At 35.2% G+C, this 25,601-nt stretch overlaps 5 protein-coding genes across 6 annotated transcripts in view; 3 read left to right on the top strand and 2 right to left on the bottom strand.

Annotated features, from left to right (window-relative positions):
• Nucleotides 1-25,601, top strand: part of LOC109047541 (protein phosphatase 1 regulatory subunit 29-like) — a 905,211-nt gene that overhangs the window by 195,906 nt on the left and 683,704 nt on the right. The gene's annotated exons all lie outside the window — the stretch shown is intronic.
• The window catches only part of LOC109046565 (beta-1,3-N-acetylglucosaminyltransferase manic fringe), a 788,629-nt gene that overhangs the window by 209,086 nt on the left and 553,942 nt on the right, over nucleotides 1-25,601 (top strand). The window lies entirely within an intron of this gene.
• LOC109046684 (oxysterol-binding protein-related protein 1-like) lies at nucleotides 677-18,517 on the bottom strand. The gene is made up of 28 exons (XM_042712311.1): nucleotides 18,178-18,517; nucleotides 16,466-16,591; nucleotides 16,297-16,379; nucleotides 16,099-16,173; nucleotides 14,464-14,575; nucleotides 14,278-14,363; nucleotides 14,037-14,181; nucleotides 13,674-13,741; nucleotides 13,467-13,511; nucleotides 13,266-13,339; nucleotides 12,422-12,485; nucleotides 12,215-12,316; nucleotides 12,010-12,132; nucleotides 11,045-11,126; nucleotides 10,838-10,944; nucleotides 10,344-10,506; nucleotides 8,818-8,941; nucleotides 7,079-7,163; nucleotides 6,828-6,962; nucleotides 6,520-6,617; nucleotides 5,115-5,297; nucleotides 4,797-4,904; nucleotides 4,616-4,705; nucleotides 4,394-4,520; nucleotides 4,168-4,275; nucleotides 3,605-3,728; nucleotides 3,364-3,454; nucleotides 677-1,775 (listed from the first exon to the last, which is right to left on the bottom strand). The coding sequence occupies exons 2-28, from the start codon at nucleotides 16,587-16,589 to the stop codon at nucleotides 1,673-1,675; spliced, it is 2,829 nt and encodes a 942-aa protein (XP_042568245.1). The 5' UTR covers nucleotides 16,590-16,591; nucleotides 18,178-18,517; the 3' UTR covers nucleotides 677-1,672.
• trmt13 (tRNA methyltransferase 13 homolog) lies at nucleotides 18,721-22,045 on the top strand. Its single transcript, XM_042712427.1, has 11 exons — nucleotides 18,721-18,876; nucleotides 18,994-19,046; nucleotides 19,626-19,692; nucleotides 19,809-19,868; nucleotides 19,960-20,029; nucleotides 20,143-20,249; nucleotides 20,336-20,503; nucleotides 20,605-20,677; nucleotides 20,769-20,843; nucleotides 20,918-21,323; nucleotides 21,398-22,045. Exons 1-11 carry the CDS (start codon nucleotides 18,742-18,744, stop codon nucleotides 21,600-21,602), a joined length of 1,419 nt encoding a protein of 472 aa, XP_042568361.1. The 5' UTR covers nucleotides 18,721-18,741; the 3' UTR covers nucleotides 21,603-22,045.
• LOC109047515 (leucine-rich repeat-containing protein 39-like) lies at nucleotides 21,659-25,587 on the bottom strand. The gene is made up of 9 exons (XM_042712432.1): nucleotides 25,199-25,587; nucleotides 24,871-25,038; nucleotides 24,253-24,358; nucleotides 23,138-23,294; nucleotides 22,916-23,052; nucleotides 22,672-22,817; nucleotides 22,412-22,564; nucleotides 22,066-22,202; nucleotides 21,659-21,911 (listed from the first exon to the last, which is right to left on the bottom strand). The coding sequence occupies exons 2-9, from the start codon at nucleotides 24,996-24,998 to the stop codon at nucleotides 21,841-21,843; spliced, it is 1,035 nt and encodes a 344-aa protein (XP_042568366.1). The 5' UTR covers nucleotides 24,999-25,038; nucleotides 25,199-25,587; the 3' UTR covers nucleotides 21,659-21,840.

Genomic DNA, 25,601 nt, shown 5'->3' with positions numbered 1-25,601 from the left:
TATTTTCTGAAGTGAAAACCATGCACAACTACCTACTGGTCTTCCTCTGGGCCAGAGGAGGTCATTTCATTTTGGACCTTGTTTTTGACGAGCTGTAAGTTGTATAGATTTTTTTTGTGCCAGATGTTCTTTAATATTTTTGGCCCAGTCGTATCGTTTATAGACTTTTAACAGCACATCAGTATCTCTTTTTGATGATATCTGAATAACTTGAATTGATTTGAGTTGGTGTATATATTGTTAAATTGTTGTGAAACTTGCACCTTCTTATTTTCTTGGCCCGTAGCTGTAACATCTGTCCCACCGTTGGGCTTTAATTCACTACTGTACGTGATTCCCTCTGGTCTCTCTGTCAGTAGCTCCAGAGGCTCAAAACATTTATTAAATCGTTTTAACTTTTAAATGTTTGATTTTTGGGTTTTATGGGTTTTTATGGATTGTGGGATTAGGAAATTTCAATAATAAAATAACGAAACTTGTCATTAAACATTGTACGTGAGTTCAATGTGTTCACTGAATTATGATGTTCAAGGCATGAGTTTGCAGAACTCAGGATGGTAAGTTCTACTCAAATTTGATTATTTTACATGTTTTCATTCTGTACTGCTGTGGTAACTCATTCAGCCTAACGTTACGGTTGTAAGAGCATATATTGTAGACGAAAAATGCTAATACATTTTTTTTTTTTTTTTTTTTTAGGTTTTTATTTTTTAGATGTGGATCTAAATACAGTATTTAATGCCTTTTATGCGAAGAATTAATCTGCTCATCATCTGTAGGCATTTTTGTTTTGATAAGAAAATATACACACATGTAACACAGAAAATAAACTGATAATGGGGTTAAAAGTAGACCGCATCAAGTGGTCATTACAGCTTCATGTTTCTGACCACCTTTATACTTTTAAAATGTAAAAATAGATGAATAACTAACTCATGATAAATACATAATTAAAATGATTGCTATATTATAATATATCAAAAGACATTAGTCAATATATTAGGTATATATAATATATTCAATATTCAGTAACACTGTGGTGCTAACCACAGAGGGCATCTCTCTAAATAAAAATCAACATCACAACAGAAAGAGCAGCAGAAATAGACACACTGTCCTAATACTGTATTGTATGTGGAGAATAGAAACTCTGAATTTTAAAAAGTTAGATTCCAAACGTATAAGTTATTTTCACAACCAGTTGTTTTATACCACATTCCACACTCAACACAGTGGGAATGTTCCAACTCAAGAAATGTCAAGTTGATTTTTAAGCCAATGAACTGAAACCAAAAGGGACTCAGACTTGAGCCTTGGGGGACACCCAAAATCTACCATAGTTAATAAATCTTTTTTTTTTTTTTTAAAATGCATATGACTAAAACAGAACCATTATTGCCATTACAGTACACTGATATTATTGTATCAAGCCCAACTTGTGATTATCATCTTCATGATATGTCACAATCTGTAGTTTCTAAAACCCTTGATTATTACATATGCATTTAAATATGAAAGTGTAAAACTAAATTTAGTGAGCTTAAATAAAGTTCTTTCTTGAAACAATGTATTATTTATGATATTTGAAATGTTCACCTGGCCAACCAGCACAGGGTGCACAGTTTTATAGTTACATTATGGGTAGTCTTGACTATTAATAGGTTCCTGCAGGTCAGTAGATGTCTGGTAACTGGGAATAATCACGGTCCCAGTAACCATTGGAGAACAGCCAGTCCTGAGAGCCGTTGTGTGGATTTGGACCTTGATGAAACCACCTGTTTCAGGCAACAAGAAAAGTTTCAGTTCAGCAAACATGTAAAAACACTGATTATAATGGGATTGTTCTAGTTTTGTCACATTGAGTCACTTGGGGTCAGTCAACTCAACAGCCAAACATGCGTAAAAATTACGCATTAGAATCGGCTTGTTCTTTGTTCAATAGATTCGGTGGAGCATTTGGCTGTAACACTTAAACCAGGTGTAAAGTTTCACCCTGCTCTCCCAGTAGAAGGCCAGAGAGCTCTGTTTACATCGTCTTATTCCATATTAAAAATAGATTGTCTAAGGGGGACATAAAAAAAAAAACAACTCATTCCTTTGGTGTGAAGTTCTATTTGCATATGACAAAAAGACTGTAGATTAGATATACTATGTATACACTTAGTGTAATACTAGTATTAAAAGTTCTCTAGTTGTTTTCCATCATAAATGATCACTAATTTTGAATTTAAAGTCTTTGAAAGCTCATCATGGTGAACCCTTATACACAAAACAAATGTTTTACTATCATTGTGTATGGGACTATTGTTACGCATGCTGTTCTACCACAAACATCCTCTCTTGTGCTATAATTCCAGGCTGTGGATAGATCCCAGTCGCTTACGGCAATTAAATTACAATTCTGGAGTGAAACAGTTGAATGCAAAAGACAGAGCAACAAAGCAAGCATCAAACCTGGGGCCAGAGATGATGTTTCTGCTCACCGCAGCAAAGTCAGAGGACAGATAATGGGAGAAGAAATTAAGGGGAAAATGGGGTTAAATGCAAAGGACAGTGTCTAGTGAACCAGGACTAAGAGTGGCGTTAAACATCAATGAGTTACTTAAGTAGATACTGTGAAGCTATGGATGAAAATGGTCTAATAAATAAATGAATGACCAAATTTGGTATAAATAATAGAATTTGTCACAAGCAAACCCTAATCACAAAAAAGTGTTCCATAGTTAGTTACTACAGTAATTTTTACCGCTATTTTACAACTTTCATCAAAAAACTAAATTAATGATTTTGAAAAGCACTGTTTGAAGAAGATCCCATATTTATTTATTTATGATTTTTGAGTATTAACAATAACTGTAGTAGGGATGGGCGATATCTTACCGTTTGCGATATACTGGTAAAAATTCTCCTCACGATAAGAATTAGTCTTCCCGCGATAATAATAATCAAACCTAGGCCCCGTTTGATCAGTTTAAGCATTTCTATCTTCTTTTTTCTCAGCTAGGGTGATAGCTGGATGCCTTTGTCCATATCAGGGATTTCCTGTTCTATCAGTTCTATTACTTCTGTGGCGTTTGTGCACGAGGGCGCCCTCTGGCTTCCAGTATGAATGAAACCGACATTACATGTGTGCTCACAACACCCTATTTTTGGTATAAACATTAAAGAAAATACATCTATCTAAAGAAACAGGAATTTTTTTTCTCTCATTGGATTCATATGAATTATCGTAATTGACATCATTATCCCAATAAATACCAGAAAATATTGTGATAGTCCATATCGCCCATCCCTAAACTGTAGTAACTTTTTTGAAAAAAAGCAAAAAACCGCATAATGTGAAAATACGAAATATTTCTGCACCTCATCTTCCACTCATCATCCGACTTTGAGCGGTTCTTACGTGCCGCCCTCTGCTTCTCCTCCAATCTCTTCTTCTCCTCACTGGCCAGGTCTAAGATATTCAAAACAGAAAGATATTCAACCTCTGAATATTTTAATGCAGCTCATTTGTGATAGGTTCTAAGAATATAAAGTATGACTTAGAAATATCATCAAGACATCATCAGCAGTGGCACAAAGCGGTACATGGAAACACACACACCGATGTCTCCGTTCTCCATGGCTCGTATGTCCGGCCTCAGTCTGCTGTCCGTTTTTGGGATGACCGCTTCAATCTCTTTGTCCAGCTCATTGAGCTGCATTGCGAATGTAGTGAAGTTGTACATCTGTTTTATGCAGATAAAACCAAAATACAGAAAGTGGTAAATTCAGTTAGATTTCAAAGGATGCACAAATCAACATCATTTATGGCATATTTTGATAACCTATACTGCTCACGTGTTGTGGCTGTACTATTGAAATTGTGATTATTTTAACATTTACAAATTCTTCTGTTAAAACTTCTGTATTAATTGAGCTGTACATTTCCGTAACTTACTTTACAGTCATTTTAGCCTTTTATGGTGATGCCAAAGTTGAAAAATGTACACAAAAATACTTTTTAAGTTTAAAATCATGCAAACTCTCATATTGTTCCCGTCTTGTTGCTATAAAATTGAAACTGATTATTTTAAAGTGCCATTCACCTCCATTGCAAGTGCCTCACCATAACCCAGATTTTTCTGGGACAAGGTTTCCCAGAGCTTCAACTAAACTGGAACTGACCTGGGCAGAGTTTACTGGTCTAGGTGCTATTCTCCAGAGCAACTGACTTCCTGGGATAACCTCTAGTGAATCTCCACCTGGCTGAGGTGTTTCTTCAGAGTCTGATGCCTAAGAAACACCAAGCAAACAGTTATAAACCATACAGTATATCGCTTTCATTTAAACCTATCAGCATTATATTTGATGGGTATCTTGACTAATGTCGGATGAAAACTTTCAGAAACACCTGTTTACTGCTTTTCTTGTCTTCTGATGCTTTCTTATCATTCTTCCTGTAAGTTTCAAATGTAGCTGGGTCTACTATGTACATGCATTCCGTCCATTTCCCATAAAGATTGTACACTTTCTTTTTGCTGCATGGAAATACACAAATTATCAATGTAAAACAGCAAAGTGGCAAAGGCGGGAACATTTATCATGGATAAGTTAAACTCTCAGAACAGCTAACCTCTTGTCCAGGATGTAGCCTTCAACCTTATGTAATTCCTTCCCAAAAAGCCCACATGGTTTGAAACTCAGACAGCATTTTTCACCAGTTCTGTTGGCAAATATCAGTCAAAAGGGCCGCATTAGTAAAGTTTAAGTGAAGTTAAACCAGAACTAGTACATTTACAGAGACTCGTTGACACCTGTGGTTGATAACCTCCACACTGCCGTACTGTTCGATCCACAGCTGTCCTACGATGATGTTGTGGACACAGCACGTGGGGTTCGTCCATGTGTATGCCTCATTATGCCTGCAACGAGTTTATTAGTTGACCATGGGTCTCAAACAAATGGAATACACACAAAACCTGTGTACAAACATGTTCATAAATCACGATTCATCAATAACGTTTATTATAAACTTTATTCTACATTTACGAAAAATGTACGAACATCGGAAACCTCCCTAAACAATGTGTGGATATTAGTAATGTGCCACTGCACAGAGAGCAGACGCTTACTTGGGAAGTTCTAGAGTGATGATGCCCTTAGGTTCGGCCTCCACGCTTTTGCCCCAGAACTTCAGTTTGGGGTAGATGGAGCCATGAAACACAAAGTCCTTCTGCAAACCCTCTGCATGGAAGGCGCTGACAGGAGGATGGTGGCTCACTTGTTCTGATATCAGCCGGAAACCAAGATCATCCCTGAAGTTTGAGGAAAAAACATGGTAACTATCCCCAAGAGACCAACACATTGGGGGAATCCCATTTGCAATGCTAATGCTAACAAATTAACATTAAAAAGGCACCAAAGAAGTCACACTTGCAACGATAATGCTAACAAATGAACATTCAAACATTAAATTTACATTAAAGGGATACTCCACCCCAAAATGAAAATTTTGTCATTAATCACTTACCCCCATGTCGTTGCAAACCCGTAAACGCTTCGTTCGTCTTCGGAACACAATATTACTATTATTATTAAAATATTTTGGATGAAAACCTGGAGGCCTGTGACTGTCCCATAGACTGCCAAATAAATTACACTGTCAAGGTCCAGGAAAGGTGTGAAAGTCGTCGTCAGAATACTTGTAAGTGAAGAAAACTAAAATAACGACTTTATTCAACAATTCCTTTGTCAGCAGTCTCCTCTGTGTCTCTCCATATCACCGTATGCTGCGTGTGCTCTTCTGTGTCATCCGCGCCACAAGGATGCGCTGTTTCTACGTGTATTTAGCTTTGATCTGAAAGAAAACAGCGCAGCCTTGTGGTGCGGATGATATAGAAGAGCATAGAGACTGCTGTCAAAGGAATTGTTGAATAAAATCATTATTTTTGTTTTCTTCGCTTACAAAAAGTGTTCCCGTCGCTTCATATAACCCAGATTGCACGTCTGATGGCAGATGGAGTATTCTGACGACGACTTTCATACCTTTGATAGACCTTGACACTGTTATTTATTTGGCAGTCTATGGGACAGTCTCAAGCCTCCCAATTTTCATCCAAAATATCTTAAATTGTGTTCCGAAGACGAACGAAGCTTTGACGGGTTTGGAACGACATAGGGGTAAGTGATTAATGACAAAATTTTCATTTTGGGGTTGGAGTATCCCTTTAAAGGTGTGGTCACATTAGCAAAATTTCACCCGCAAAAAAGGTCCATTTTCAATAGTGTAGCACTGTATGAAGCACAACTCACACAAAAGTCACTTTTAAAAGCAAGCATCTGTTGGTCAACACGCATGACTGAATCTGTTGTGAAATCTGTGTGGGGAAATCTTTCAGCTTCACATGAAAATCACAATCGGCTGAATTACTATTGAGATGACTGGATTTTACCAGCAAACATTAACCAGACATTAATAAATGTGACTGCACCTGAAAGCTAACAAATTAGCATTCAGATAGGGTTGGAATTTCTCACCTGACTAACTCGTACGTTTCTCCTAGCAGGGGGTTGAAGGGTTTACCCGTCCTTTCCCACTGAGATGCCACAGCTGATACGGCAAACGCGGCCACAGACTGGATAGAAAACACGCTTTTTTATTTTACAAAATATTTAATCAAAAATAATTCATTTAATTAACCAAATTCAACTAACATTTCAAGTCAGAAAATATGAAAACTGGCCAAATTGAGAGTTCGCAGATTAATTGGCCATATTTCATGGTTATTTGGCATGTAAGGGTTTTGCTGATATGTTCAGATACTTCAGGTACATTGTCTTTTTACCTTCATTCTCTCAATAGAGTCGTCTGAAGCATTAGCCTGATGGATGAGGTACGTGTGCTCCATATATTCTGTTAATCTTTGTAGAAAGCTCAGAGGCTCATTAAAAATAACAGGCATGGTGATCTTAGACAGCTCCTGAAAGAGAGATGAAATCAATCATATGAATATGGCGCTTAAGTGTTTTGATTGAAAAAGACACTGTCTTACAGTAAAAGTGCAAGTGAAATGTTACATGATAGTAAAAACCTCACCATCCCAATGCACTTCCTCAGTATGCTCCAGATGCTGAAGTCATTTCTGGAGAACATGGGGGCTGGTAAGCTTGTCCTGTGGAATAATTAAAGGTAAGTAACTGAGTTGTGCCTTGTCAGCTTCTGAAAAATGTCTGTTTTAGATTTAGAAACCAATAATATATATACATACATATTTATATTTAAAAAAAAAAAATAGTTAGCTGTTTTTCTGTTTTAATGGTTTCTACTGTTGCCATGCAGACGGAACACGTCTAGACTGGCGTTATCAGACAGGTAACGGAAGCTTTATATCTTATTCAGCAAAACAAGGCCAGTGTCCCGATCAGTTTCAAAGTGCTCAAGATACACCTGCTCTTTTATACTCTACACTACCTGCTGGATGTAAACATAATAATGAAGAGATGTGGTGTACAGTTACTTGTTGCTTTTTATGCTTGTTGTATAATATTAATATAAAATATTATATATATATATATATATATATAAAATATATATATATATATATATATATACACACACACACCATACACACACACCACACACACACACCATACAAATTTATATAAATAATATTTTTTTATATTTAAAATAATTCATTATATATTCAGCTTGCTAATATAAACGATGCAATGTAAATAAGTAATATTTTTTAAATAAGTTTTCTAACACTAAATACTGTAAACTAAATTTTTAATATAGATATAAGAAAATAAAAATACATTTTTTAAGCTACATAATATACACATTCTGTTCAATTATATCTATATATACCTATATATATATATATCTTATATATATATATATGAAGTATTTTTCTAAATACAATATATAGAAATAGTTACCCAGATGCCCAGTGTAAAAAAAACTCTCTCTGAATATATAAACAATGAAATATATTGTAAAGAGTGTGTGTGTGTATATGTATGTGAATGTATGTTGTATGATAATTGCTATATATATATATATATTCTATATAATTATATAATATATATATATAATATATATATATATATACACACACAAAAAAATACATTTTTTTAATAATAGATTTTTTTATTTTAAGGGTGAATTTGCTGAACTGCTGGGTGGTGATGATGATTATTTTAAAACCCACTTGCCGCCATTGAATGTTTAACATTATGATAATGTAAATATGAGCATGAACCTGCAATTTCTATGCAAAGTCAGTCAACTATTAGTCAATGCGCTGTCAATCAACATGCCGAGCCTTAAAAGTTCAAATTACAGCGTTAAACTCGGCTACCTCATCAATCTTTTACCATTTCATTATGAGTGCCTCTTCTGGCCTCGGCTCGCTAAATTATTTACCACAAGATACAAACCAAAACAAAACACAGAAGTTGCGTCTAAGAAACTAGACAGATAACAACAAAGTGACACTGAAAAACAAACTAGGCTGAATGTAACGTCTGAGACAACATTTTTTTATATACTTGTATGGTTAATCGTACAAGTTTGTTTTTTATTTAAAACCCACTGGGAATTTCAATTTCCAGATGCTTTGCGCTTTTAACTTTCTTCTTTTTTTATTTATTTATTTATTTATTTTTTAAATATTTAGTTAATGTTGTTATACAAGAAATATCTGGTACAAAATAGTTAGTATTATAGTTTGTTGTTTGTGTTTTAGGCGTTCTTTTATGTGTTTTCCTCATTTGTTTAATAATTGCGTTATCATTGGTCGTCCCTCTTTCGTCTTCATGTTGGTCCTTCACGGCGGTATTTTGCGGGTGATATTGCTTGAAATGCTGCAGTAGAGCTCGGAATTGAAGTCCTTTCCGTCTTCGTACGAATGGCTGGCTGTTTCACAACTGCTCAGCGCAGGCTCAGAGTCCGAATCTGCGGCAACCGAGCACAAACAGACATGGCTTAGAGGGACAATGAGCGGCCGACGGCAGCGGGCTCTCGGAGGAAACCTGAGCAGGGGATCAGGTGGCGTTTAATGGAACCACACAGTCGGAAGTGACAGGACACGGTGCTTAATAAGGGTGGTGCATAATTATTATGATGATTATTATGATTTTTTTGTTGTTGTTGTATCATATTTTACAGCGGGCTCTGATAGGGCTGACAAGATTCACATGGGCTCATGGTTTGTAATTATATCGGACACCATGAAAATATTAAATCTATGCATTTATCAACTTGGCCTGAAAACTCATAAAACGTTCTTTTACAAAGGTGACATTGTTGAGCCTTGGTGCTCATGTGGGAAACAGGTTTGAATTCAGTCTAGGTAGTTTTCTAATCACATTTTCTGTATCTCCTAATAATTTTCTGTCACTCTACTGTTTTATTCAATAGGGAAAATGTTCACCTGAAAATAGTGCAGAAATATGCATATTTCATGATACAAATGCTACAAATAAATGAGACACTAACTTAAAAAAAATTCAATGTATTATACAAATTATATTTAAATTATATCCTTTCACTCTTTACAGCTGTATCTGCACAATTAAAAAGCAAAAGGCCAAATTTAAATAAAAATGTAATTATTCAAAGTGTTTTGGTGTGTGATTGTCAATAATTATTTATAAATGTTATGGCTGATATTAAAATATTGTGCACTTTACACAGCTTAAAAACATAAGTTTATGATAAGTACATTTAGCCATCACAACATTATGATGTACAGTAAAAAAAATAGATATTAATTTAGAGATTTGTGAAATGTTACAACAGTGTTTTTGTAATTTGATTAATTTTAAGTGAGTGTTCCATGAAAGAAAAAGTAGACTACTGTTCAAAAGTTTGGGGCAAGTCTCTAATGCTCATTTATTTGGTCAAAAATACAGTAAAAACAATAAAATTGTAAAATGTTATTACAATTCAAAAGAACTATTTTCAATTTGAAAATATTTTAAATTGTAATTTATTCCTGTGATGCAAAGCTGAATTTTCAGCATCATTATTCCAGTCTTCAGTGTCACATGATCCTTCAGAAATCATTCTAATATGCTGATTTGCTGATTTAATGTTGAAAACAGTAGTGCTGCTTAATAATTTTGTGGAAATGACTTCTTTTTCAGGATTGTTTGAAGAGTAGAAAGTTCAAAAATGACAGAATTGATTTGAAATACAAATCCTTTGTAACATTATAAATGTCTTTACTGTCACTTTTGACCGATTGAATACACCCTTGCTAAATAAAAGTAATAATCTCTTTCAAAAAACCGACCGCAAACTTTTGAGCTGAAGTGTTTGAATGGTTGGCTGTGTTACTCTCAAGCATACAAACCCGACAGAGCGTCGTGGAACTCGTCTTCGCTGAGGACGCTGCGGGGCGACGAGCCTTTAACCACCGACTGCTCCAGCTCATGATGTTCAGTGGCCAGCGTCTGCAGAGCCTCCGACAGGATTTTATTCTTCTCCAGCTCCTGCTCCAGTTTCAAACTGCGCGCCTGGAAAAACACAGGCACACTTTAAAATTCATTATACAAAGACATGTTTTTACAATGATTTTACCTGCTGTTTTTCTTTTTTAAAAGTCATTTTTTGGGGTTTTTGGCTTTTTTTTTTGTATAGTGTATGGGGTGGGTAAATTGTTTTGTTGGAAGGTAATGTTGTGTTGGGATTCAAACCTGTGTAGTCCAAGTGAGTACCAAGGCTCAAATGAATCACAAACACATGCATTAACCACTGTGCCAAGGCTCCGTTTTTAAGCAGGCACTTATAATAACCTCCTCAAGTAGCTACACAGCAACGGATGTGCGCAATGAAATAGGTACATACTCCTTCCTGTCTGGAAAAAAACCCCAGACACTGGTGCAGTGAGGAGCAGGTTTCACTGGAGGCTTCACAGACCTCCTTCAGCTTCTGAACGACTGCTGCAGGGACTCCTGCAAGAATATAAAAATGCACTGCGGCTTTAAAAAAAAAAAACAGGTCTGCATATGTGGTTTCGGCCAATCAGAGGCAGCGGATGATTAAAAATCTCACGTTCTGCCAGGCCATCTTCTTTCACCATGGACAGGAGGGCCAACACCTCCGTCTCCAGTTTCTGATGGCACGCCTCGGCCCGCTGTCTCACAAAAGAGGAACAAGAAAACAAAAAGAAATAAAAACGGATATTGTGAAAGAGAAAGGTTAAGACTAAGAAAGGGTCAGGGTTAGTCAACTTTACCACTTCCTGTGGTTAGAGCGAAAAGGGAAGTCAGAGCTCATTTTTCTACAAACTGCAGAAATATATGAGCATGACACATATCATAATACTGTCTATTTATAGTTCATTTTTATGGCACATGAAAAGTTTTAATTAATTATCATGTAATAATGTAGACGGCAGCGCCATTATTTTATGCAAATAATATTATTAATTAAATCATGTAGTGTATTTATGGTATATAGTATTTAGTGTATATATATATATATAATTATATTATATTATTATATACAATTATTTAATGTCCTAAAAATATTTTTTAAATTAATTTTATAAAAAGATAATTTTTAAATGTAATTTTTAATGTTTGTATTCATTTTTGTAATCATTTAAGTAATTTTTAGATCATTTTTCATTTTATATTGATCTGAAAACATAATGAGTAATTGAAACTTATGTATTTATTTTTATTCATTTTAACTTTAGTATTACATAGCCTCATTGTATGTTACTATAAAATGTTTGTAATATAAATTTTATATGTTTTTATTTTTTTTATTTTTAATTTTATTATTTAATTACTTGTATTTTTTTTTTTTATAATATGATAGTATTGGTCTTTGTAATAATAATACAAAAATAATACAACCTTTTTCTGCTGATAGATAATTTTGTCACATGATGAACAGCTACGTATCCTCGTGGAAGAGGAAGGAAGGGCGGCCATGTGCATTCTATCAGCTGATGCGATTGTCGAGAAACAATTTCATCACTAAATTAAGATGCCGATGTGACTTCTCACCTGAAGTGAGTCAGAAAGCTCATGCACAGACACGACGTTGTCTTCCTCTTCCTCGCTGTCTGGGTCCTGTGAGCAGTAATGAGTGCTGAAGGCTGAATGCTCCTCTATGGCCTCCAGCCACCTCTGAAAAATAACACACACATTCATACAAACACACGTAACATACTCCAGTCTAATCGAACCACAGAGCTGAAAGGAATCTCACTTTTCTGGTAGATTCAGGGTCGTTCTTCTGTGACACTTTGAAATGGTGAACAGTGTCGTCAAAGCACCTGACTGTGAAATAACAGTTATCTTTCGCTTTAATCTGAAAGTTGGAAAGAAAAGCAATTTGGGAAATCCTGTTAACAATCCCACGAAACATGAATCAGCTTTTTGTTCATTGCTGATAAAATCATCAAATGAATCTTACCATGCTCTGCGCTTGTGTTAGTGGTTTGCAACCTTGCCGGTGAGTGTTTGAATCTGCATCTGACCTTGATGAGTTCAAAAAAGTTAAAAAAAATTTTTTTTTCCAAATATTTATTCTGAAAAATGATTTTTTGGAGGTAATTTTCCTATCATTAAAAAGTATTATATATTATTACCTTGATGAGTTACACTACAATAAAAAAAATTTTTTCCAATTTTGCAAAATAAAATGTATTTATCATTAAAAAAATTTATATATTATAACCTTGATGGTTTAAAAAATTATGAAACTTTACAATAAAAATTTCAGTTTTCAAATATTTCTTTATTCAAATTTTACTAAATTAATCTTTACATTTTAGAAATTTTATGGTCATATTTTATTATATATTATGAGACTATATACTGTATATATACACATATTATGAGCTAAAAAGGATGAAACATTACAATTAAAATCAAATTTTGCAACATAAGTCTTTAAGCAAATTTGCCATCATAAAATTTTATTTTATATTTGAATTAAAAAAATTAAGCATTACAATAAAAGTTTTGTTTTAAAACAAATTCTGTAGATTTTGCAAAATAAATCTTTAAGCAATTTTCTTAACATTACATTTTATTATATATTATGACCTTGATGTGTTTTTACAATTTTACAGTATTTATTTTCTTTACATATAAAACATAAAAAAAAAATTAAGTTTTACAAAATTTATCTCTGCACATTTTGCAAAATAAGTCTTTAATTTCACCAATTGTGCTATCATTACATTCTATTATATATTATACATTTATTTCAGTTATTATAGCATCACATTTTGGAAATAGAGGCAGATACTCACTGTTTAGGGTACCATGACAAGACTCCGTCCTGAAGAACTACCCAGTAGGAGCGCCAGCCAAAAAACCTTGAGCTCTGAAATAAAAATATAAGAGGAAATTAAAAACAGAAAAAAAGGAAATCAATAAAAAAAATAATTAATAACAAATAATTTATTTTTCAAAATATGTCTACTATAGTTATAGATTTTGATAAAGAATACCTTCCAAAGAGGCCCCTCAAACATTTTAACATGTCGCGTCATGCCCTATAGGATGAAAGTGTCGTAACAATAAAACCAAATACACACAAAAAGCCTTCACTATCGTAAATAAGTGTAAAATCTGCAAAACATCAGTGTTATGATATGGTGATGGACAAGGTATTTTTGAAATACATGTATTTGAAGTGTCTCAATAATTGAACCTACTTTCATAACATTTCCTGTAATGATCTGCTTCATTTCAACATCGTTAGCCAAATCAAAAACAGTCTGATCTAAAAACAAATGAGAAACAATGTTAATCAACATGTATCAGGCAACTACAAAAAGTCAGAGGTCATTTAAATATAAAACAAAAAAATTAATGTATTGTTATTTAGTTTTATTTTAATAACTGTAATGTTTCAAATACATTTGTAGATGTCCTAAAATAGTAAAAATACGACTATGACAGTAACGAAACTAAAACAATGAAAACAACAGTGAATTGAGAAAATATTGACTTGGCGACAAACTCAACAGTGTTGAATGTTTTGAAAAACGACGCTACAATAAGGTGGAGCTCACTACCGATTTTGTTCTTGATGTTGGGGTTGGCCTTGTGCTGCATGAGCTTGACGGCACACTGTTTCTGGCCCCTGTAAGCGGCGCAGTGCAGCGGCGTGTTGCCCAACAAGTCTGTGCAGCTTATGTTTGGGGGTTTCTTCATGTTTAGCTACACGAGGAACAAGAAGATCGGACATTACAACTGCTCAAATTTGTTTAGCGACAGGGTAGAACAACAAGTTCTGCAAAGTAGTTAGCAGGTCACCAGTCTTGTGAGGGTAGATATGGCTCCCTCCCTCGCCGCCTCCAGCAGCTGCTCCTCTAGTTTCCTCTCTTCAGTCCGCTCAGCAGCTAGAAGGTAAAAAATTGAAAGGTAATAATTTAGTAATTATTCTGCAGACTTTATCCAAAACATGTTCAGTACGATTTCATGCACTTTCAACATGCTTACCCTCCAACATGCTTTTAATCTCAGCACTCTGGGTAATGTCTTTAGGTATGTGGGCCATGCCATTGATGACAGAAGGGCAAGCGTCATACTGAAGAAGCAACATTACAACCTCCTGAACCACAAAATCAGCATTCAGTATCCAGTCAGTATTAACATTCAGGTGAGTAGTTACTGTATGTCAGTGATTTAAAGGGATACTCCACCGCAAAATGATAAAATTGTCATTAATCACTTACCCCCATGTCGTTTCCAAACCCGTAAAATCTCAATTCGTCTTCAGAACAAAATTTAAGATATTTTGGATGAAAACCGGGAGGCTTGTGACTGTCCCATAGACTGCCAAGTAAAATACACTGTCAAGGTCCAGAAAAGTATGAAAAGCATCGTCAGAATAGTCCAGCGTATGCTCTTCTGTGTCACACGCGCTTCACAGATGCGCTGTCTTCGTATAAATCAAAGCATAAAGACATGTAGAAAATGTATCCTTGTGTCACGGCTGACACAGAAGAGCGTACGCAGTTTGCGTTCAGGTCATATTCTCCAAAATGGCGCTACGGTGATGTGGAGAGACACAGAGGAGACAAATTGTTGAATAAAGTCGTTAGTTTTGTTTTCTTCATGTACAAAAAGTATTCTCGTTGCTTCATAACATTACAGTTGAACCACTGATGGCAGATGAACTATTCTGATGATGCTTTTCATACCTTTTATGGATCTTAACACTAATATTTATTTGGCAGTCTATGGGACAGTCACAAGCCTCCCGGTTTTCATCCAAAATATCTTAAATTGTGTTCCGAAGATGAACAAAGCTTTTACGGGTTTAGAACGACATGGAGGTAAGTGATTAATGACAAAATTTTCATTTTGGGGTGGAGTATCCCTTTAAGGCTGTACACACCAAAATGAAAATTTTGTTTAGCACTTCTATTAGAGATTGCCCAAAAATGCCTTTTATAAGTGATACTGCTAACCGATAGCCAATGTGCACAACTGATTTTTAATTGTTGTTTCATTTCAATTTTTGATACAATAATAAATGATGATAATAATTATTAGACTACGCCAATAAAAACATAAATCATTATATTATTATGATAAATTATTATAAATAATAAAATATTCAAATCAAAATATTTAATTAAATTAAAAAAATTAAAGTAATAATTAAACTACAGTATAAATTAAATAAAAATAATAAAATTAAAAAATTTAAATTACATACAAAAAAAACGTTCATTACTTGACATAAAAACAAATAAACGTTAACTCAATATAAATATAAAACATATGTATATAATATATATATATATATATATATATATATATATATATATATATATATATATATATATATATATATATATACATACATACATACATATATATAAAATTGTTAATTATGTCAAGTTGATTTGTTATTTCCGAGGTTGCAAATTTATTTTATATCTTTAATTTAAAACATTACGTATCTGTAAAAACATTTACAATTATCAAAGACACACAGGAAACAAATGTTTCTTTAGTACCATTGTTGGTTGCATTTCTATTTTTTAATATTAGTCAAATTGATGATCAGTCTATCACAAGCTAATATCTCAGTGCATGAACATGTATGATACCAGTAATACATACTTTTCTCCCGGTGAATGCTGCTTTATGGAGAGGTGTGTCTCCGACATTATTTGGCAAATTGGCATCTGCTCCAGCCTGTAAGAAGCACAGATGAGCAACAATTAGACATTAAAATACCAAGCGCAAATTCTACATCTGCTCCAGCTACCAGTGCACATATATATATATGAGAATATAAAAGGCTGAGATGATCGATACCTTCAGTAAGGCCTCAACAACCTTTGTGCCCAAGTAGCAGGCCAGATGAAGAGGAGTCCAGCCATGATTAGATTTGCTTTTGCCTGAAACAATGTAATGCTGTTAGAAGTACTCCAATGTGTCTCTAAAACATACGAATTGTCAATAGAAACCTAATGACGTGTTCTACCCTTGCAGTTGATGTCGATTTTGACCTCCTCCTTTATCTTGGACATCAAAAGCTTCTGGATTCCTTCGAGGTTCCCGTTCCTGGCATCCCTGAGGAACTGCTCCTCCGGGTCCAGCTCCTCCATGACTTCATGAACAATAATAACAAAAAAAGCATTAAAAACCATAAACCAGAGCAAGTGCAGGGTATCTAAAAGTCATTTAATATTCTAAGAAACATATAAAGGCAGACTATTTGAAACATCTGCCATGTGACTTTCTCGTTTAGACTGGAGGAATACACTTAAAAGCCATAAACAGAGAAGACCCTATTAGTGACGTCATCAGAAATACCCTTATAATAAAGGTCTGGTGAAAAAGCACCAAAGAAAACCTGACGATAATTCATCCTAAGAAGATTAACCCTATAAAGCCTAGTGTATCATATTAGATACGGAAATTTGTAAGGCCTTTAAATTATGAACATTAAATTTCATGCATTCTGTCATATGACTGATAGTTATATATTTTTTTAGCAAGTAAAAGGCATTTTCTACAAATTTCCATTCTAAAAACTTCTTTCAGCTCCTGATACACGTGTCTTTTTGCTGTGAAATCTTTTCTGATTTTCACGTCGTAAATGCAAGAGAAACTCAGCAATATTTCAAGATGAACACTCGATGGCACGAAGCAACTTAGGTTTACTTGAGTATCCATAAATCATGTCAAAATGCGAGGATCAAATAGGATGCATCGTGATTTTTTAAGACCATTTATTCATTCATCTTCGTATTGCATTGCATTATGTTTTTTTCCCTCACAATAAAACCTACAGAGCTTTTGATCATAAAAACAAAGCATTTAAATTGCACAAGATACCGAGTGACAACTGATATTTATTTGTGTTTTATTTAAGTGTCTGCTATACCTTTACAAAGATCTCACTGATTTGCATTAGCTATCAGAATTTCATCTGAACTTTTAGGCCATATAAAGATAAGCATCTGCAAATTTAATATCTTTAAAGGTGTTTTTTCTCCCTCAAGTATGAGCTCCACATCCACATATTATGATACGAGAATAAAAAGCCTGATGTATGAGATAAAATACTCAATAAAGACACATGCAAGCTTTTTCTTTTTAGATTTCCCCTAAAGGATCAATAACTGTTCCCCTTAAATAAAAATAATAATAATAATTTTCGTACAATTATTATTTAAGTCAGACTTCACAGGGTTAATATGCCGGCCACTGAAGCAACCAAGCATGAAAAATGTCTTGGTATGCAGATTAACAGCGTCACTTTTAACGCAATAACCGTTTGGTAAACCATAAAGCTTTCTTTGTGCTGAATGTAGGTCAGTATGCTAAAAGAAAGATGTAATATATAAGTTTAAGAGGTCAAGAGGCTTAAGTGATTGTGTGTATGTGTAGTTAGTTGATGTGATTTGATTTGATATGATTTAATAGGTTAAACTTTCGAAGAATATCGAAGATAGTTTCTATTCGTTGAACCTTTTAGTCCATTTACTTGCGAATATCGGAGGTCTTCATCAGGATGTGGGTTTATTGGTCATGAGCTGCAGTCAAAAATAAAATACAAAATAAAATAAAAATAATAATAATCCGGATGTATTACACAAAATCACTGTGTAAACCGCTCTAAACACGTCAAACGTAACTTATAAATACATGTTGCATACTTGAAAAAAGAATAAAAATGTAAAGACTTGCCTGTTTTTAAAAGTTAAAGCATGACTTGAGGTTCGAGATGCGCTGACATGCTTGCTCCAGATCACTCCGCAATAAAAACATAAATCAATTACTTCCAAAAAATGATTTCCATAAACTGCTTTATCCTAGATTTGACAGAGCATGCGGTGCACTCTTCCCGATTGGGAGACGCACACTCACACGTGAGAGTCTTTGCTCATAGTGCAAAGTTCTTCACAGGCATCTTCAACAAACATCTTACAATCGGTTTTGCAACTCCACGCAGACGGCGCACAAAATAACATCACAAGGCGAATATGGAAATAAACAGCTGACTGACAACTCGCGTGGTGACGATTCACTTCCGGTTTCGATGAGCGTAAACAGCCAAGATAAAAGTGAACGTCTACTATTAATAGGTTTAAGAATAGTAAATAATAAAGATTAATTAATAATAAAGATTATACGGACAGGAAAACAAACAAACAAACACTAAATAAAAAATAAATATTGTTTTCTCAGCGCTGTTGTTCATGACTCTTATTTTGAAATGTCTTGCGGAAGTGAGTCAGTTGCGTCCTCAGTATGGAGGGGTTCGTAGCAGACGGCGTGTCAGCGCCTTTAGCTGGAAGATGTGCTTTTTATGTAGCAAAAAAGAAACGATACTGCAAGATGATTGTTGGAAGTGGGAAAACCTTCTGCGGGGAACATGCAAATGCTGTATGTGAATGAAAATACGTTATATTGCCAATGTTATGCTGCTCTGAATGTATGCACTAACCCTATTTATAGATCAAATAAGTTGTTTTCTCAAACTTTGATGTCATTTCCATATAGGGTGAAGAAGAGAGTGAGAAAAAACGAATACCCTGTCCTCTGGACCCCAAACAGTAAGAAGTTCACTCTTCTAACAAGTTTGAGAAAGTTTCTGTGGTGTCTAAGTAGTTCAGTCCACACTGAATCAATGAAATGATTCCAGAGTTTCAGATTCATGCATACAGAAATGTTATATCTGGCTTGAATATTTCTTAATAAATGTATTAATATGAAACTTGACAAATCTAGAAGTGAATGTGTGAATTATGACTGGTGTCAAACAGGTTTTTAGCGCCATCATTTTGCATTTTAAAGACTTTGATATAAATATATGTAATTATTTTGCATATTTGAAACCTAAGAAAGATGTATTTTAAAATTAACCTCAGTATCCTACTGTCATAGTCGATATGAAATATTGAGGTACAGTCTGAGGTGGTTTTTAGGGGCATTTAATGTCAACATTTTTAGATAAAGAGAAATAAAATTAATTGTACATTTGTGTTAAGAACATTAGTGATCATCTATGATTATTTTTAAAGTTAAATTTGGATTATTCCTAAAACTTGGTACAGTTGTGTCCCATGTCTCAGTTGTAGACTTTGAACCTTTATATTGTTATATTCAATAATCTTCTCTCCTGACTTAAACAGCACTGTATTTGAAGATAATTTGGCTAAACACCTGAAGAAATGCAATTCTAAGGAGAAACCAAAACCTGTATGTATAAATAATTCCACCTACAATTATTTATAATAACATTAGAAAAATAAAATCCATGTAGGGTAACGCACTGCTTGTTGTGTTAATAGCAGCTATGTTTGATTTGATTATAGATTTATTATGTGAAGGATATCAATGCAGGTTCTGCAAATGAAGACGAACCAATAGAGGAGGTGATTGTATTGCTTATGAGAGCATGTGAATCTAGATTTCATGACTTTAATTATTAATAGATATGTGCTTAGTAATGATGCATCAATGCAGATAACCATCGCTGAACGATCCAAAGAGGAACTGGAAAAGTTGATTGTGAAACTCAAAACTGCACTGAAAGGTATCCAACTGTAACTTGTGTTTTATCACATGACTATTAAATCTGGTTAGGCCTATGTCATTTATTTTTAATGTAATTATAAGCGATTTGTACGTGTTTACTGGTTTCCTTAGGAGTAAATACCAAACTGGTTGAAAATATACTCTCACATTCTGCTCTACATGAGCCTCTAAGTGACCCAAAGAATGGAGATTCTGCCTTTAAACACCTCAGACAACAGGTAAAGCACTCCAGAACTGCTAAAGCACACATATAATATATATAAATAGTCTTTGTTTATCCTTATTGTCAAGAAATGTTTGACAGGCTTCAATTCTTGGAAACATGGAGGTTTTAGAACTGCTCAGCCCAAACAGATGCTACATAGAGTTTGGAGCAGGGAAGGGAAAACTCTCCCACTGGATTCACATCGCTCTTAAAGCAGCTGAAAATGTCAATTTTTTACTTGTGGAAAGGTCCAGTACTCGCTTTAAGGTGTGGTGTTATTCGCATAAAGCTATCCTTTCCTCAAATTCAGAAAAATATCGTTCTTTCTACTCGAAAGTAAGGTTCAATGTCAAGTTTATGTTTTTTAGGTAGATGGCAAGCACAAAAATGCAGGCTCGACGTTTGATAGGCTTCAGGTTGATATTCAGCACCTTGATTTATGTGAGTCGTAATTGTCTTAATATATTCTAAAATGAATTGTTTTACTATTTTAGTTTGATCTTTTAATAAACAACTTCTTTGTACTTTTCAGCAAAGGTCCCTCTTCTGAGAAAAGAAGGACTTTCTATTATTGGTGTTGGGAAGCACCTGTGTGGTGCAGCAACAGGTAGAAGAGAATTCAGTAAATGTCATTATGGTATCAGTACTACTAGATTGAGTTTTGTTAACTTGTCTCCACAGATCTGGCCCTTCGGTGTTTATTTGAGCACAACTGCACCGACAAAGATGATGAACCTCCAACAAAGCGCGCAAAACTCCATCAGAATGAGGGTGCTGGTGATTTTATTAAGCCTGTTCCCTCTACCGAAGGCAGGGAAACTGGTGAAAGGCTCATAGTGTCAGGAGTGGCCATTGCTCTTTGCTGCCACCACCGTTGCGACTGGAGACACTACGTGGGAAAAGAGTTCTTCAGGCAGAGAGGTCTTGGACCGGAAGAGTTCGCTGCCTTTCAGCGCATGTCGAGCTGGGCCACTTGTGGGATGAGAAAAATTGGCTCTCAGACAACAGAAAAACGAAGTGAACATAAAACAGGGGAAGAGGAAGAACATGAGATGTGCGAGGAAGCTTTACCAGATCCCCTCAAAGGGTGAGTTTTCTGCTGGTCGACCAATACAAATTGCATTAAGATCATGATTTCATTTGTAAACGTTTTTCTTGCAGTCTGATGTCAGTTGAAGATCGGGAACAAATCGGACGGCTTTGTAAGCGTCTGATTGACCATGGCAGAGTGTATTACCTTCAGCAAAAAGGCTTTGAAACCAGCCTGAAGTACTACACAAGCAGAGACATTTCATTGGAGAATGTGTTACTAACTGCCGTTCCCGCAGCCAATCAGAACAGAGATGAATCTCAACAGCCTTCTTAAACAAGACAAACTAGCACAAGTGCAGGACACATATGCTTCATTTTATTTGATCGATGTTTATGGATTTTATTTTAGCTCATCCACAAACATTAGTTTTGACATATTAGCAGAAAGCAGCAACTCCAACAAACAGCATAGACAAGACATTTAAAAGACGTGAAGTGCTCTTCACAAAACGTAGGGGGAACAAAACTTGACATGATGGACCGGAAGATCAAGACAGAAGCCAGCATGCAAGTCACAAAGAAGATCCGGTCTCTGACGCGCCTTCCAAAGTCACATTTAGCACTAATGTGAAAGTTTGGGATCCTGCAAGAGACATTTAATACAAAAGTTGGTCTTTAAGAGGCTCTCAAGGCTTTATTTTCATGTTTGATTAATTAATTAAACAATTAACAATTTAAATAAAAAAAAAAGTTCTGTTACCAATTATGCACACAATACATATTGAGTACAGCATAACCTCTTTTCCGGGCCTCTTGGATGTAGAAGTGCATGAACTCGCGACCAAACATCTCCCGGTCTTCTTCTTCATCATCCTCTTTTAAGTCAGGAAGAGTCACATCATATGTCAAAGGATTGTCTCGGAAATTCACAAACCTGCAGAATGAGCATTTTAAACTTCGTAATCATTTGTAAAATGCACAAGCATGCAAACACGGATGCTTCACCAATGCTTAGCAACTCAGTCCAAGAAGCATTTGCATTCTTGCATGAAATAGATTCCGGGGTTTCCTATAGAATTTTTTTTTTTTTTTTTATTGGTCCCCAATGACACTCTACAAATTGAACAATACTTTAGTGCTTACCTGAGGTTGCTCATGTCCTCCATAAGTGGAGGAATGTCTCGTAGTTTATTTTTGCTCAGAACTAGCGTGTTCAGACTTTGCATATGACTGATATTGTCTGGCAGGTACTCTAGTTCATTTCTTGGGAGCCACAAGGTGTGAAGTTTCTCCATTCTAAATTTGGACATGTTTATAGGATTTATTACAAAATCTTGGTTCTGTTAGTACTACATTCACAGAAAAGATAATGATCTGAAGTTGCTTGTAGTTTAGTATTTTACCTGTGAATATCTTCTGGCAAACTTTCCAACCTGTTGCTGCCCATGTCTAGCCACTCTAGAGAAGGAAGGTTGACCACACAATCTGGAATGGTGGTGAATTTGTTCATGGAGAGGTCCAAGTGATACAGCTTCTTTAGATTGCTAAGCTAAGGAAATTAGATCTAAGTAAGCACAGGCAGTAGGTATATATATAGTTTTAAAGACCAAATATGTGGTGTATACATGTGTTCAATGTTATTGATACCTGAGTAGGCAACTCATCCAGATCTTCGTTCATTGCAAGTTCCAGTTTCTCCAGATTTTCACAGCAACCAAGTTCTTCTGGTACGTAGCTTACTCTGTTATAGCTCAACAACAGCTCTCGTAACCGAGTTAGTTTGCCTGTTAGTTATAAGAGCATATCTGAGAGTTACTTAGGCTAAAGAAAGTCAAAGTTTTTGCAAATGACACCCATTTTTGTACTGACCAATTTCTTTGGGAATTTCTGTGACTGAATTGCGAGACAAGTTCAAGACTATGAGACTCTCAAAACTTGAGATAAACCGTGGGATTTTTTGAAGTCCTATTCGGTGTAACTGCCATTCTTGGATCTGGGAGAGTTGAACCAGAGCTGGAGGAAGAGTCTGCAAAAAGAGTGGAAAGAATGAAAACCAAACACTTGATAGAAAAAAAAAAATCATTAAAGCCATTAGGCTGCTATATCTGCAAATACATGAGCAGTTTGAAAGCATTGTTTTCTAACTCTTTCTTTTAGAAGTCTGGGGTGTCCAATCCTGTTCCTGGAGGGCCACCTTTCTGCAGAGTTCAGCTCCTACCTCCATTAAGCAAACTGAATCAAGGTCTTCAAAATGACTTTAAATACCTAAGCAGGTGCGTTGGAGCAGGTTGAAGCTAACCTTTGCAGGAGCTCCAGAAGCAGCATTGGATGCCTTTGCTCTAAGTCCTCCCCTAAACCATATCAATTCAATTCAAGTTTATTTGTATAGCGCTTTTTACGATACAGATCATTACAAAGCAACTTTACAGAAAATTAAGTTTCTACAATATTTAGTAGTAGTAGCTTATCAGTGGTGACTGTCAGTTTATGTGTATTATGTGTATATCATAGTCCAAAGGTGTCCAAACCAGTTCCTGGAGTGTCAGTGTGCTGAGTTAGCTTTAACCCTAATTAAACAAACCTGAACCACCTAATAAACTGGTTCTGCTGCTGGAGCACAACCTTCCTCCAAAGTTTAGGTCCAACCTTGATTAAACACCTGAAACAACTAGTCAAGGTCTTCAGGTAAATTCTGCAGGAATGTGTACCTTCCAGGAATGGGACTGGACATCTGTGCCAAGTGTAGGTTGACACATGTCCATTCATCGCCTCTTTGGGACAAGACATATATATATATATATATATATATATATATATATATATATATATGTATATATATATATATATATATATATATATATATATATGTATATATGTATATATGTATATGTATATATGTCAATGATGCACCTTGCTCTCTAGATGACAGAATTGGATTTTGATTATAATTTTTATCTCAAAGTCCAAAGCACAAAATGCTTTACCTTCCACTCCTCCTTTTCAATACGCAGGATGACACGTCCTTCTTCTGTCACAACTTTTTCCTTTAGCTTGGCCAAAGTGATACGATCCTCCCAAGGACCGGTCAACCTACGCCAAAGATTTTGAATTGTCAAAAACTTTCTTTATACTAAATCTGTTAATGGAGGTTACATGATACATGAAGTGGTTCTCAACTGGTTCTTCAGGATCCAGATTTTACTTTGGACATCAAGTGGTGACCCGACACAGTACCAAATCCAAAATTCACATTTGATGCAGTATGATATGCATCTTTTTTATTTATTTATTTTTTATTTTTATTTTTTTACCTTGCATAGTTTAGTTCATGGTTTTTAAAGGATGAAGCTCACTTTCCATGTTGGCAAATTTGACGAGCTTCTACCAAGTAACAAATGAACTATAGCGTTTGAGTGTTCTCTAGACCTTTAATGCTGAAAAGTATTTTCAACATATATCCCAACTATACATGATTTTATGATTAGTGTTCATACTTAGTAACCTGCAATGCTTTTTTAGCTCACGACCCACCAGTTGAGAACCATTACTTTTAAAATAAGTCATTATGCTTCCCATGGGATACATGACATTAATGGACGTACCTACCCACCGCTCTCCTGTCTCTCTGCTCTCTCTCCGTCTTCAGTTCATCTTTGCTTTTCTTTATCCTGGTTTCCCACAGAGCCTTGATAGAGTTCACCGTCCCACAGCAGACCGTGACCCCCGTCATGATGATACAGAGCCCCAAATAACCTCACACACACAGTATGCTAGGGCAGCAGATAAGCTATTTTACCGGCCAGGAAAATGCATGCGCTGCATGTTGTTTTGTTTTGATATGACAGGGCACATTTGAATTAGTACTATGTAAAACATATGCTGTGATTGACACTAAAAAAACTGAGAATGTTTGAATTAGCTTGTGCTTACCACTCTCATTGGGTCATATTGTCGTTCCAGCGCTTGTACCATGATTTTACCAGGTTAGCTCCCATTTGATATGAAGAATATAGTCACCAATGGTACAATTCCTCTGACAATTCTAGTAAGTGTGATCTGTGTTGAAAGAATTGGCTTTGAAGTAATTATCCACTCAGTGTTTGTCACAGGTTTTCCCTCTTGAAGCGTAACTCCGGCCAATTTCTATATTTAACCAGAGGCAACACTGAATAGTGTGGTCACAAGCTAAAGTTGGCACAAGAGCAGCTGTCCACTTTTGCATACTTTACCACCCCAGACGTGCATTTAAGAATAGAGCACCATTAACCTGATTAACAATGAAGCTTAGGACCGTTTCAAAACATTGCTGTTAGATATATATTTTTATACTACG

Source organism: Cyprinus carpio, chromosome A22, assembly GCF_018340385.1.
Source record: "Cyprinus carpio isolate SPL01 chromosome A22, ASM1834038v1, whole genome shotgun sequence".
Taxonomy (NCBI): Eukaryota; Metazoa; Chordata; class Actinopteri; order Cypriniformes; family Cyprinidae; genus Cyprinus; species Cyprinus carpio.
This window is presented reverse-complemented; position numbering and strand designations above follow the sequence as displayed.